The following is a 13180-nucleotide window of genomic DNA, read 5'->3' as shown; positions in this document are numbered from 1 at the left end:
GGCATTAAAATTATGTGAGAGTTTGGGATAAGCTCTAGTCATTTTAAGAGGTGCATGAGGAGTCACTGCCAACTTTGCTGAGATTTATATAGGATCTTAAATATTCTCCAAGAAATGAAAACATGTTCTTATTGCATCATTACAAGAAGTTTCAGCAGTGTTCCAGTAGCAGTGAAAGCTTGTTAGAGCAGCTTTAAGAGCTATAAACTTCTCTTTCTACTATTGTAGAGATACATGGGTTGGATTTACAAGCTTCCCCCCCCAATTTTGTTGGATATCACCTAATTAAAAATAGTAACGAGTAGAAAATTCTAAACCACTCTTGCAAGTGATTGTAGTATCACTGAAGGTAACGTGCTCTCCTTTAATTTGCAATTTGGTTTTTAAAGATAATTGTTTATGATGAATGACAATAACCTATGCGTTTAGTGATAGCTTAGAAAAATGCTACAGTACAGAAGCGCGTGTTTTGATTGGCTTCCATAGACATTTGACAATAAAGTTGGGATTATTTTGATGGATGAGTCCCCCCTTGTGAACTCTGTAGTGTGAGAAGTAGATGAATTAACTTTATAAAGCTGTATACCACAAGAGGGAGTAGGCATCTGTTCATAAGTAGTGTTGCTACATGTAATCCAGATTGCAATGCTAAGGATGAATAACTGTGAGACTTTGAAAAACTTTGATTAGTTTTCTATAATCTTGTTAATGCATTTCTATCTTGAATTAAATAGAAATATCCCATTTTCATCAGAGGCCTACTTAAAATCAGTTAATTTTGTAAACCATGGATAGAAAGTTAGTGGAAGGTCATGAAATCCCTGTCAGGTTACAAACCAAGCAGGCTGAAAGGTTTTACCCCAATGTGCGGAAACTGTAAGCATCTGTAAGAGAACAGAGGCTTGCCTGGCACGTGTGAAAAGCCCTCTGTGCTTGTCTTCAGAAGAACACGCAGGTTTGCCATGTTACAGGTAAAAGAATGACTCACTTTCAGAAAAAAAAAAATAATTGCATTCACCTTCTAATATTTGTTTGTTCAATTTCTCCCTCCACCTCCTCCCCCCGCCCCAGCAGCCTCTACTGAGCAAGGTCTGGTCCCTGTTCTAGGCAGATCTCCAGGAGCTGCAGGAAGACACCGCTATGAAAGCATGTTCTATTCTGCATAATTAAACCTTTGGGCTTTCCTTTGCTCTTTTTTTTTCTGACAGTAAATCTGATTGGTACATTTCTGTGGTGGTTTTCATTTCTGGCCCCTAAAAGGCAGTGTAGAGTTTTGCTTCTCTTACTGTAAGATACTTTGCTTACCACAAAACTGTTTACACAAGTACTTTTTACAGAGGAATAGTTCTGTCTGTTAAAAATACATGTGAAATACAGCCTACATTCTGGCAATGCCTGCCAGCAGCTTTGCAATGCAATGCAAAACTGTGAATTTTTGTTGTTTTGGGAATAGTATACTGAGAATATTGAAGACCTTGCTGAATTATGAAAGAATTTTGTTATTTTAGCAAAACATGTGTTTACTCTCATCTCTTTGGCACAAAAAGCATACTTACCTTATCTCATCATGTGTATGTGACTCAGTAATGGTATAATTTATACTGCAGTGAGAACCATATAATTACTTCCCATCCAAGTATTAATTATAATTGTGTCAATCTTTGGAGTATTGAATGATGATTCCAGTTGAAAATTATTTAGTATTTAAAGAAAATCTAAGTGCAGTTTTAATAATTTGGATGATGCTTCCCTTTAAACACAGTTACGTACTTACTATACTCATTTCAACATAACCTTGGGTGGGGGTAGTAAACTGAAGCCCATTTTATCAGTGTATTTTTTTTTTTTTTCAGTGAAATTACCTCTAAGAGATTTAGTGGAGATGAGCCCCTGATAACTGTGCTAACTAGTACTGGCTGAAGGTATGGGTCAGTCCTTATGAGGCAACAGAGCGCTCGTGTACCATCTAAGACCAAACTCAACATCTGCAGTTTACCTCTGCTGTTCCTGCATTTATCATACAGATGTGTGAGAAGTCCAAGCCTATGAATAAAGGATACACTTGTGGGTAGCAACATTTCAGTGAAAAGGATCAGGTCTAATAGAAGAGGTTTCTGCACTAAGTGAGGTTCTTGGTTACAGGGCGTGACAGATCCAGCAGCTATTATTTACATCACACTAATGTAATTGCTAGAGGTCAGGGTCCCTACAGAGACCAGTTAGTGCCTGAAAATGCAGTCATGCGTGGGAATTGGCATGGAGCATCTTCTGGGATTCCAGACATAGCCCTTTCCTTGTCTAAGTCCAGTCCTGTGAAGGGCAGGCAGCTCCCAGGCCTGCACAGAGCTGTGGGACAGCTTCTGCGGGTAAAGCCAGTTGCTGTTTGGGGATCCACTGCCACCTCTCTATCAGTTACTGCTGGCTTCTTTTGAGGAAGACTTGCAGCAGGCTTTGCAATGGCTTGGAAAGCCTGGTACTGGCCAGGGTCTCCGAAGGAAAAATGTGGCTATCAAAATAGTGTTTTCCTTATTCTTTGGCTCTTGTATGGTACCGATAGCCATGCTTTGCAGGCACTGTACTGCCTCCTGGAATACAAATTTAGACAAAGAATTATGTCAAAATGCTTTGTTGCCAAGACACTGAATGAAATGTACTAGTGACACCTACAAAGACCACAAAATGCTGTTCTCTTTCCTTCCGCTCTAAAACATGCAGAGTATCATAAAATCAACAAGTAGGCTTGACTGGATAACATGTATGTACATTAAGAATGGCTGACTTCAATGTGTTTTGAAATGCTTCAAAAAGGTCAGGCGTGCTGCTTGTTGCTGTTGCTCTTTTATGCTGTGTGATGGCATGGAACACTTCGAAGCACAAAGTGGGACGTTTACTTAGGCTTTCAAAATTCACTGTAAAAAATAAAATCCCATTGCATCCCTGTTTTAATATATAAAATAGGTAAAACTTTCAGAGGTTTTATTCTTCCATTTGAACATGTTTGTCGGTCTGAGTTCTTCAGAAGAATTGAAGGAAAGAGCAACTTTTATTCACATGATTTGATTTAGAAAGGTCTGATAGTCGGTGGGAGAATTTTTCAGTACTTCCACTGGAACACGTGGCATAGGGATATTCTGTTCACACACCACTGTCTCATATCGGGGAGCAGCCTCCAGAGTGACAGACGACAGAGAGATGGATGAAATGGGCTGCTGCAAGTCCTGCAGTCCAACTGCATAATTTGCAGCCTGTCCTGTGGTCCCAGATGCTGCTTCCTCTTCCAGGCTAATGTTTATAGATACTTCATTTCTTTGACAAGGGTCCGTAAGAGAATATGGGGGGGGATCATCTGTGGGTATATATATTTGTGTTGCTCCTGGCCCCACACATTCATCATAGCTGAAAGAAAAAAAGAATTTTCCATTAGATTCCTGTGAAAAATGCCACAGTATGTTACTTTCAGCATAACAGGGGCAGGTAAAGCGAGAAGAAAAGGGTAGTCTGGTGTTTTGCTTCTCAGCCCACATTTTGCTTACCCTGCCACTTGAGAGCATAGTACTTAAAAAGCACATCTCCAAATACCTAAAGGTAATCCCAGAGGTCTTGGTGAAAGTTCAGACCCCATCTCCTCCTCCATGGAAATAGCATCTGTGTCAGCACTGTTCAGCTGAGGTGATTAAGCCCAGCTCCTTAAAGCCAGTTATCCAGGAGCAGGAGGAATAGCACTGCTGCCTGACACTAAGTTGTGCACGCTGCACCAGTTGCTGCGGGTGCAACGCAGTGGCGGTTCATTCCTGCTCTTGACTGCCTTTAAATAGCAGAGTTAGGAAATGGCTGGGGAAAAAGGAAGTGGTGTTGCCAGTATAGTTATGAAGTAAGATTTAGAGAAGTGGAATCTAAAGTAGGGTATCCCATGAAACGCTGACCTCCTGACTCAGGTCTCTGGTGCTCAGCCAGTGGTTACATGCGGTGGGTTTTCTGGGATGCAGATCAGGGATGTGGTTTGCTCAGGGATATGGTTTAGTAGCGGACAGGTATGGTTGGACTTGTTGACATCAAAGGTGTTTTCCAACCAAACGATTCCATTGTGTTCTATCTGTGCTGGCAGGGGCAGCAGGATTTCTCGTTGAGGTGTAGAGCTGCAATGAATAATCTTGACAGACTCATGCTGGTCACTCAGAGACTCGGCAGACTCTCTGTAGTTTTCCTCCCAAAAAGGAAGAACGCAAGACAGACCAATTGGCGGGATTCCTGTGGGGAGCCAGCTCGGGTCTCTCCAGGCTCTCACAGTTCCATCTGTGCCACCAAGCCAGAGCCAGGGGAAAACATTACTGCCTCACTCCACTCCTGTGCTCGGTGCTTGTTGTCCCGGTGTGAATGCAGACAGGCACTTTAGATTGCAGCTTGGACTGCACGGATTAGGAAGACCTATGAGGGGTAAATAATGAGCCTGGATAGACCTGTGTGTCTTTGTGCTTGTGTTTTCCCATGTTCTGTGTTGCAGGAAGGGGATAGGAACGAACAGAGGACATGAGCAGGCTCCGTACATTTGTACTGTGCTGCACTGGCACCAGCCAGCCCTCTGAGCCCAAAATCGCGCTGTGGCCCCAAGGAGAGCTGAACTGAAACTGAGCAATCTGTTCTGTTATCCGGGTGGTCTGCTGACTGGCTATCCTAGCATTGCCTCTTTGTCCACAAACAAAAGCTAACTCCGCTTTTGCTGTCAGATCAGCCCAGGCCTAGTGGTTTGAAAGAAGGTCTCATTTTCCTGGCTCACTGGCTACAGGCAAAAGTGAGGAAGAGTCATAAAAGCATGATCTGAAATGTTTGGCCTGTTTTGTTTGTGGCTGCCTTGTTTGACTATTTCAGGACCACTTTAAATCCAGTTAGGAAGGAGGGAAATTTTCCTGTAAAAACCTGTACCTACTCAGTTAACCTGAAGTGCAATTCTGCTGGAGCCAGACAAATTAAGAACCCATTTCCTCAACCACTTTAATGCAGAACTATTAAGATCCAAGGTATTTCCTGAAACTTAGGATATTTAGCATATATCTTCTCAGTAGACTGCAGGCAGTCACTCTGTCCCCTGTGACTGCATTACTGCCAGGCTCAATCCAAGCTAATAAACCCTACTTGCAGATTAGAAGTGGCCTGCAGCAGGGCAGCTTGTGTTGGTTAGAGCGAGCTCAAAACTACTGCAATCAACCACAGAGGCTGTGTCTTAGAACAATACTTGGTTGTGCTGCACTCATTCATACCTTTCCCTCATAGCTGATTTTGATGGCATGGTTCCTAGTCGTGATGATGGAAGTGGTTTTTAAGGAAGAGAAAGGTAAGAAAGTAAAATCTTTCAGTAAATAACTAAAATAAAGGTTACTAAATAACTCAAATATCCACACTTGTTTTTATTTTTCTCTCCTTTATCTTATTTTTATATTCACGAGGACAATGGTTTTGAATTCAGACTAGAAAATTCTGATTTCTGCATCAAGAAGAATGATACTTAAAAACATAACTTTGCTTTGAACATCCTAAATAAGGCTGCTAAGATACTTCAGAAACAAGCCTCACCAAGTAGGGGGTCTAATTGGTGTTGTATAGTATGTGGAAAAGATTTTGTTCCAGCCTCTACGCTACCCACTGTAGCTTTCAAGCATACCCAATATTCTTTTAATATCCCTGACCTCAGTCAGAGGTCGAGGACCTGATGTCTTCAACTCGTAATGAACCCAGCAAGAGTAAAGAGTCACTCTTTGTAGGATTACTTACTATGAGTTGCATCTTTACTTTACATTGTGCTGACCCAAAGCCCAGTGAATTTCTTTACAGTCTTTCCACAGATTTTGACTGACTTAATCAGGCTAATGAAGAGCACCTACTGGCTCCTGTTACCATAGTAAAACAGTTTCAGTTTTGAAAAGCCTACAGTAATGTGAGTCTCAAGGTGGAAATTTTTGAATCCTTTTGCTGAACCACAAAAGGGAAGAAGCTTCTGTCTCCTGATTCTGAGCCCAGGCCCAGGGCAATGGAAATCTGCCACTGCCCTAAAGGAGAAATGGGCATGGTATGAACCTTCTGCTTGCTGTTGTTATTTGATCATCTGCATTTGTTTCCCTTGGATTTAATTTAATATCTTTCATGGACCATAGCTCAGCTCTGTAGAAGTAAAATGCTCAGTGGGATAAATAGAAAAGTGATCTTTTTTGAAGGAGACTTTTAAGCATCAAGATACATGGCTAGCAAATTATGGTATTCAAGAACTGGTATTTTAGTGTTTAATTCCAAATACCAATGTATTAGTGTTACAGCACTTTTTTTCATACATATGATGGATAAAAAAGAACTTTCTCTTTTTCTCCGAACTCCAGTACAAGTAATGTGTCCCTCCTTTCCCTCCCCATTTTTGGCTATGAAGTTCAAATTTTAATAATCAAATAGGGCAGTAAGGAACACAAGACAAATTTTCAATTAAGTAACTTTACAGCTGCACCTACAGATCTTTGTGACCAAGGAGGCAACTGCAAATCATTAAAATAGCTTTTTTTTTTTTAAAAAAAAAACCCCAGACTGCTTGTATTTAATTAGAAATTTATGATCTTGATACTCAGTTTCCCATATTCTCTTCTAAGCATTGTATCTCTGCTTGTAATGCTGACACCACACACAACTATTGCTATGATACTAGTAGTGGAGGCTACAGATAAAGTTCCTGGCATCCTCTGTTGAGGATGGAAAGAAGAACTAAGGCTATACACACAACTTTAACTTTGTATTTTTTTCCTTTGGTTTTGAGTGTTTCGTTCTTTTTTTTAGTCTGTTTCCCACCCCCTACAACAGTCTTGGCAATGTGGTTTTTGCTTTCAGACTGCTGTTAGAGAGACATTCCTGTAGTATAACTAATGAATTATCAACAGTAGAAGCATGAATTTTATTTTGCAGGCAGGAAAGCACAGTCTTTCCTTCGAAAAGACCATAATACGCAAACTTCTGCTTTTAGTCTTTATCAGATCTTTTTTTATTGCAGGATTCTAAGCAAGTATTTTAAGAAGCAATACACAGTTTGACAGGTGCTGACTCTCCATCTATATTGGTGGTTGGAAAATCATTCCTCAAAAGATTTAAAAGGATTACTTATAAAAAATTGTAATAGCAATCCTTTTTTTGCAGTTGATTGCCATGTATTGATTTGGTGATACTGGACTAAAGCCTTACCATTTTCCTCAAACATGAAGCTTTATTTTAAGAGCAGAGGTGAATGGACTTCTGTGTTTTACCACAGTGAGCTGTGTATCATGGACTAAGCAGTGCTGTGAGGCTGTACTGCAGTGTGAGGACTGCACCTTTGACATAGGTTTTGGGCTTCTCTCTTTTTACTTGCAAACAGTGCAAACTAGAATAGAATGGAGGAACTGCTTTCTCACAGCTCGTATGGAGACCCTGATACCAGAGGGGCAAGAGGTGCTGTGTAATGATGACTGCCACTAAAAAGAACCAGTGCATCCATAACAACGGGCAATTGATGATGCCTAATATTAAAATCGTACTGCTACCTGCAGACCACTTATGTATGGTAGCTAATGCTGTTGATTTCAGCTGAGAAGGTTGCAGCTGGAAAGCTCCATGATGTGGAAAGCTGGTATTTCAACATGAGCCAATGTCCATGTCACTGAAAGAAGTGTCCCTTGCCCTGTTCCATACACTGTATTCTTTGCAGTACTTCTTCCCAACCACAATCCCTGGAACTAAACAGGCAAAAAGGTTGAGTGCATGGGATTTTTGTGCATGTGAATGTGTGGGTTTGGGTGGATTTTTTTTTTTTGTAAAGTGAGTTTTTGGTATGTGTGTTGTTTTTTTCCCTGGACTGGATTTCTCCTGATTTAGCTACTGGAGTTAAATGCTCACAGTGTACTCAGATGGCCATCAATGCAACACAAGAGACACAACTGGGGTAGGTCTTAGACCACAGCTCATAGACAGAAATTCTTAGCCATATCATAAAAGTGCAAATTCAGTAACTACTGAGGGGATGACACCTATGTATATACGGTTTTACGTCTGTATGTTTATGTTTTGCAGCTTGCATGACTTGAGTGGAAAAACAAAAATACTTGGTGGTCTCTTGCAAAAAATACAATGATGGTTATGTTTTAGCTGAGAGATTCAATTCTGTGAAGTTACTGTACATGTAAGAAGTAGCTGATGCTTGAAGTTTAGTTCAGCAGTCACAGGAAAATCCTTAGACAAGAAAGCAAATGCTTTTGAAAAGATATTATGTTACCATAACTTAATAATGAACTGCAGGAACTCATTATATTGCATCTTAGGAATATCATGCATCTCTTTTTCAGCCCTGAAAAAAATCCATGGTTACAGTACTTGTGACAAATTCACTTGAATCCATTATTTTTTAAAAATTGTCTTAACGTTCAGTGTATCTTACAGGCAGCCATGGGAAGGAAAGGGTTACTGGCCACGGAATGTGTTACTTTCTGCAATCTCTTTTTTGGCTTTGCTTCTTGTCAGAATAACTTCATTGTCCTTGAAGACTGTGCTATTGAGTTTTTAAAGGATAATTATTCTTGGAAGGGCAAGGAGGGCTGATGTCTGTTAACATCCTCTTACCACATGCAATGTGAGCCATAAGGGGAATAGTGCTGTTTAAAAAATACAGCAGCTCTTCAAGCTGACCTTGTTGACTCAGAATGTTGTAGGGGGAGAAGTAACTTCATGAGTTTGTCAGGTCTCATTGCAATAAGTATTAGGATAGGTTTGTTGCTAAGGAAACCCAAAAGAGCTTATTTAACTTGCTGTCATTCATAAATTATGACTTACTCTCTGGGGAAGAAAGATGGTTCGACTTACAGAATTTTTTAGGATGCAAACAATAGCTAGTGGAAAAAAAGGCAAGTCTGGAGAATGAGGAATTCTTTGCAAAATAGATGTCTTTTTGTTTACTGCGTTCATTTGTTGTATGTTATGACTCTACTAAAATTGCTCCTGCTGCATTGTTTCCATTTTGCTGATGACCTACTGTCTTCTTTTAATAATGGTAAACAGAATCACCGAATCTAGAAAATAATGTGATGATGGGTTTAAGCTATGATGAAAACAACACAAAGGATGTTTATATGATGTTACCTAATAAAAAAACCCTGCAAATAGAACAAATATACTGTAACTTACTAAAAGATCAAAGGGAAAAATGATGTGTTTGACCATGTAAGTAGTTCACCTGATGATGCTGTCTCTGATTGTGCCATCTGCTAACAGCTGGCTTTGTAGGACAGCAGCTTGGAAATCTGTCAGTATTTCTTTTGAGGTATTTTTTCTTAGCATACATGTGTTCTTTGCTGATGTGTAACTACCATGAGGAAATGTATAATTCTTGACAGAATGGCTCTTACAGTGACATATGTCATGAGATAGGACATTTTTCCAGGTTTATTTTGATACTGACAGTTTCCATTTGAGATAGTAGCTGCATTCACCAACTATATTTTGACTTTCCTTTTGCATGCTTTGTCAGCAATTTATTAAGCATTAGTTTAATATTTTCAGACAACAGCAATCCATTCCATGTTTCTGATTGTCTTATTCATTCACATAGTTTAATTCTTTAACAGTGACTTAGTATGAAGAGCCAAACCATCTTTCTTTATTAAAAAAAAAAGAAACGTGCCAAACTGTTGGGCAGTTAGCAAATAGCAATTAGAAGAATGGTAGTGCAAACATAACCAGATGTAGTTAAGTGGTGCCTTCTCCTGTACCAAAGAATCTTTTAGGCTGGGAAAAGTCCTTTAAGATCATTGAGTCCAACCCCTAACCTCACACTGCCGAGCCCACCACTAAATCATGCCCCTCATGCAGCTGTTTAAACAAGGGGAGGACTCCTCTTAAGGTGTTCTAGAGGCACCTCTCTCTCTTTATTAGCTGTAGGGCAACGCTGATCTAACAAAACAGGGTTCTAAACAATACCAGTTTTGTCAGCAGGAATGCTTAGAACCTGTTAATATTTGAGGAAGTTTGCCATGTTTTAGGATTGTATTCCTAGAATGGGCTTTGCTTTAATTATTCTAGGAGTGAATTCTGAGCAGGTGAAGGAAATCCTAGCCACAGTATGTAACAGAAAGTCCAACTGTTGGGAAATTAAAGAAAAATACTCGTTTGTTTGTTTGTTGGTTTGGTTTGTCTGTTTTATTTTTTCTCAGTACTGTTATCAGTGACTTAACAGCTTTAAGTTGTGGTTGTTCCACGTGGCACAACAACTTTCTGCTTAGAAATGCTTGGCACCTCTCTTTCATCAGGTTTTTCTGCTTTCACTGCAGCTGGATGTTTTTTAATATGCAGTGATAGTTTGCACTTCCAGATGGAAACTGGGACAGGTGTAGCAAAAGGCTGGGCAGACAATGCAGCCTCCCAAAAGACAGTTTTGATGGCAAAAAGCTAAGAGAACTTTGTGCCTTCGCCTCACAACATGCAGGCTGAGGTATGAGATGATTTTTGACTACAAATATAAAAACAAGTGAAGAGAAATGCATGGGTAGTTAAGAGGAATGGAAATGCTACAAAAAACCCTATCATAAAATGGCTGTAAAGAGGCTTAAGCTGGAAATAAGGAGGTTACCACAATAATAATTCATGTTGGGTGCTAAGGCAACCTCCCTGTGTTCACTAGATGGGCTGGGAAATGCAGGTGTCATGTAAAAACTCTTTCACAGTGGAGAGCAACTACCTAATCAAAAAGCAATTAATTCATTTCCGTGTCTAATATTAATTAGGAATAGCACTAGGATGTGAAGGGAGGGGCTTTTGAGGGTCTAGCTGCTCAGAATTTGGAGTAGGAAGAATTGAGTTTTATCTCATGTTGTGATTTCCAGTGCATTTAAAACTGTCATGTTTCCAATGGTCTTTTTAACTTCAGTGACTGAAAATCTCAGTGAGGGTATTGAAGCGAGATCTGAACTTAACCACAAATGGCCATCTTGTGCTTCGCCAGCTGTCATCGTAATGTGCCAAGAGCTACTTACCTTCCGTGCTTGCAGGAGAAGTGGCCTTGGCAAAGGGATACAGCACAACATAAGAAGTTTTTGTTAGCTTCCTGTAAGCCTAATTCTGTCTTTCAAGAAAAAGTAGGAAGCTGATTCAGTCTTTCTTCTGATAGAGCTGACTTGCTTCCTTAGGAGTGAGGGATGGAAAAGAGTGTCTTGGAAAAGAAAGTAGTTTAAGTAGATAGGTTTTTTTAATAGTTTTCATATTCAGAGGGAAACCAGCGCCTGTCTTTAAGACGTGAGTATTTCCTTTTACCACTTTAAAGTAATTTTAAAATGGATTTGCCTATTTAAACAATGCAGACTGAACTTGAGTATTGAGAGCACTGGAATTTATCAAGCTTAAATGAGACCATTTTCTCTGGAATTGATCCTACATAGATTAGTCAAGATGACCAGATGAGGTAGAGTGAGGACACTTAAACAAAAAAACTCCAGTGTGTTCTACTGTGAATACTGGGATAGTGAGTGACTAACAGGTTTTTATCATAGTGCACCCTGTAGGATATGTTTCAATGTGAAATACAGAGAGGACTTTTGTGGCTGCTGTTACAACTATTCCTGAACCTAAATCACTCCATCTTGCTCAGCAGTCATTCTTCAATGATGTTCTGTATTAGCCAGCCATAAGTCAAAGATGGAAAAGGTGATAACCTTGGCTCCTTAAAAGCTTGGGCCACACCATTAACATCCAATCGCTAAGGAGTGAAGAAGCACTTACTCAGGTAGGGTGAAATGCATTTCCTCTGACCAAAAGGTGAGAAGGTGATAAAATTCCTTTCATGCAGGAAAGTTCAAATCTCCTACTTTGAGCGATTTTAGAGGCTTTCATAAAGAAAATGCAGTCATTTTTAATTTACTTAGTGCTTGACTGGTACTGTACTTTGAGATATTTAAAACAGGTAAGCTCAACATATTTTTAAAAAGCGTTCTTATTACATATATATAAAAAGATAAATTCGTAGACTCATTATAAATGTATGTGTTACAGTGAGCTCTGGGCATAGGGAACATGAGAATGAGCTTGTGATTTCTATCTATAGAGGTATTATCCACAGAGTGTCAACATCAGCATGTTTGGTCTATGTAAAATGACAACTACAGCCATCCTGATCAAACTTCAGATGACTTTTCTGATTAATGATGTGTTGCCTGACATGTAATTCAAATAATACTCTTGATTTTTTCTTTTATCCCCCTTGAAAGTTTAAAGATGCTAAAAATTTTATTAGATTATTTTACTCATACTGTCACAGTGAATGTTGATCAAACTGGCAAATACCAGCTTTACAGGCTTTCCAGTATTTCTTTCAAAATCATCTTTACTACAATGATAGTTACACTGTGAGAGGGAGATTGTGCTTATATTTTGTCCTAGTTGAATTTGTTCAAGTTACCTAATTTACTAGGGGAGAAGAATTCTGTGGTTTGGAATTGTTACTAGAACATCTGGATCATCCTTCTCAGACAACTGAAGTTTCTTAAACAAAAATATTTTGCTATTGCTGGCTGACACGGACTATGAAACTTATCTCCTAGCACTGCTCCAAGTATCTGCACATGTTAGAAATCGGCTCTAAATACAGACTTCTAATACCTTGAAACTGCTTAGCTCATCCCCACTGTATTTTGTTTTTACATTTTCCTTCTATGCCTCATGTAAAAGTCAATCTGACAGATACTGACACAGGACTGAGACTCATAAGAAAGTCATTACTTATCCTAAAGGGATGTTTATGTATAGGAGTACTCTATATGTTGGGCTGTCAAGTCAAGTTGATCGAATGGTTTCTCTGTAACCACCCTGCAACTATGGGAGGCTAATGACAGAGCTCAGTGCATGGTATTCCCCTAAATCTAACCTAAAATCTAATGTAAGAAGGTGGTCCGTGGAGGTGTCTTTGGTAATAATCAAAGTGAGCCTCAAATGAAATTTGTGATTTAGATATCAAAGCAATTAAATTATTAACATCCCAAGGCATTTTTCATAGATTAACTTCCCAATTAAAGTTTTTATGTAATAGTATTTTGTATTGGATTTCCCAGTGGAGAGTGGGCAGTCCTGAAGAGTTAGCTCTCCCTTAGCTGTAGAGATGGGCACTCTGAACCCTCTTTGTTTCAACAGCCCTTCCCTG

The 13180-nt window shown here is 39.5% G+C and overlaps 1 protein-coding gene across 1 annotated transcript in view; it reads right to left on the bottom strand.

Annotated features, from left to right (window-relative positions):
* Positions 1-2559: 2559 nt before the first annotated feature.
* Positions 2560-13180, bottom strand: part of BEAN1 (brain expressed associated with NEDD4 1) — a 52893-nt gene continuing 42272 nt past the window's right edge. Inside the window, exon 5 of the mRNA XM_069868546.1 lies at positions 2560-3396. Coding sequence (XP_069724647.1) covers positions 3048-3396 — 349 coding nt within the window. The 3' untranslated portion in view covers positions 2560-3047. The remainder of the gene's footprint in view (positions 3397-13180) is intronic.

This window comes from Phaenicophaeus curvirostris, chromosome 14 (genome assembly GCF_032191515.1).
Source record: "Phaenicophaeus curvirostris isolate KB17595 chromosome 14, BPBGC_Pcur_1.0, whole genome shotgun sequence".
Classification (NCBI taxonomy): domain Eukaryota; kingdom Metazoa; phylum Chordata; class Aves; order Cuculiformes; family Cuculidae; genus Phaenicophaeus; species Phaenicophaeus curvirostris.
The sequence above is the reverse complement of the archived record's forward strand: the minus strand, read 5'-3'. Positions and strand labels throughout refer to the sequence as shown.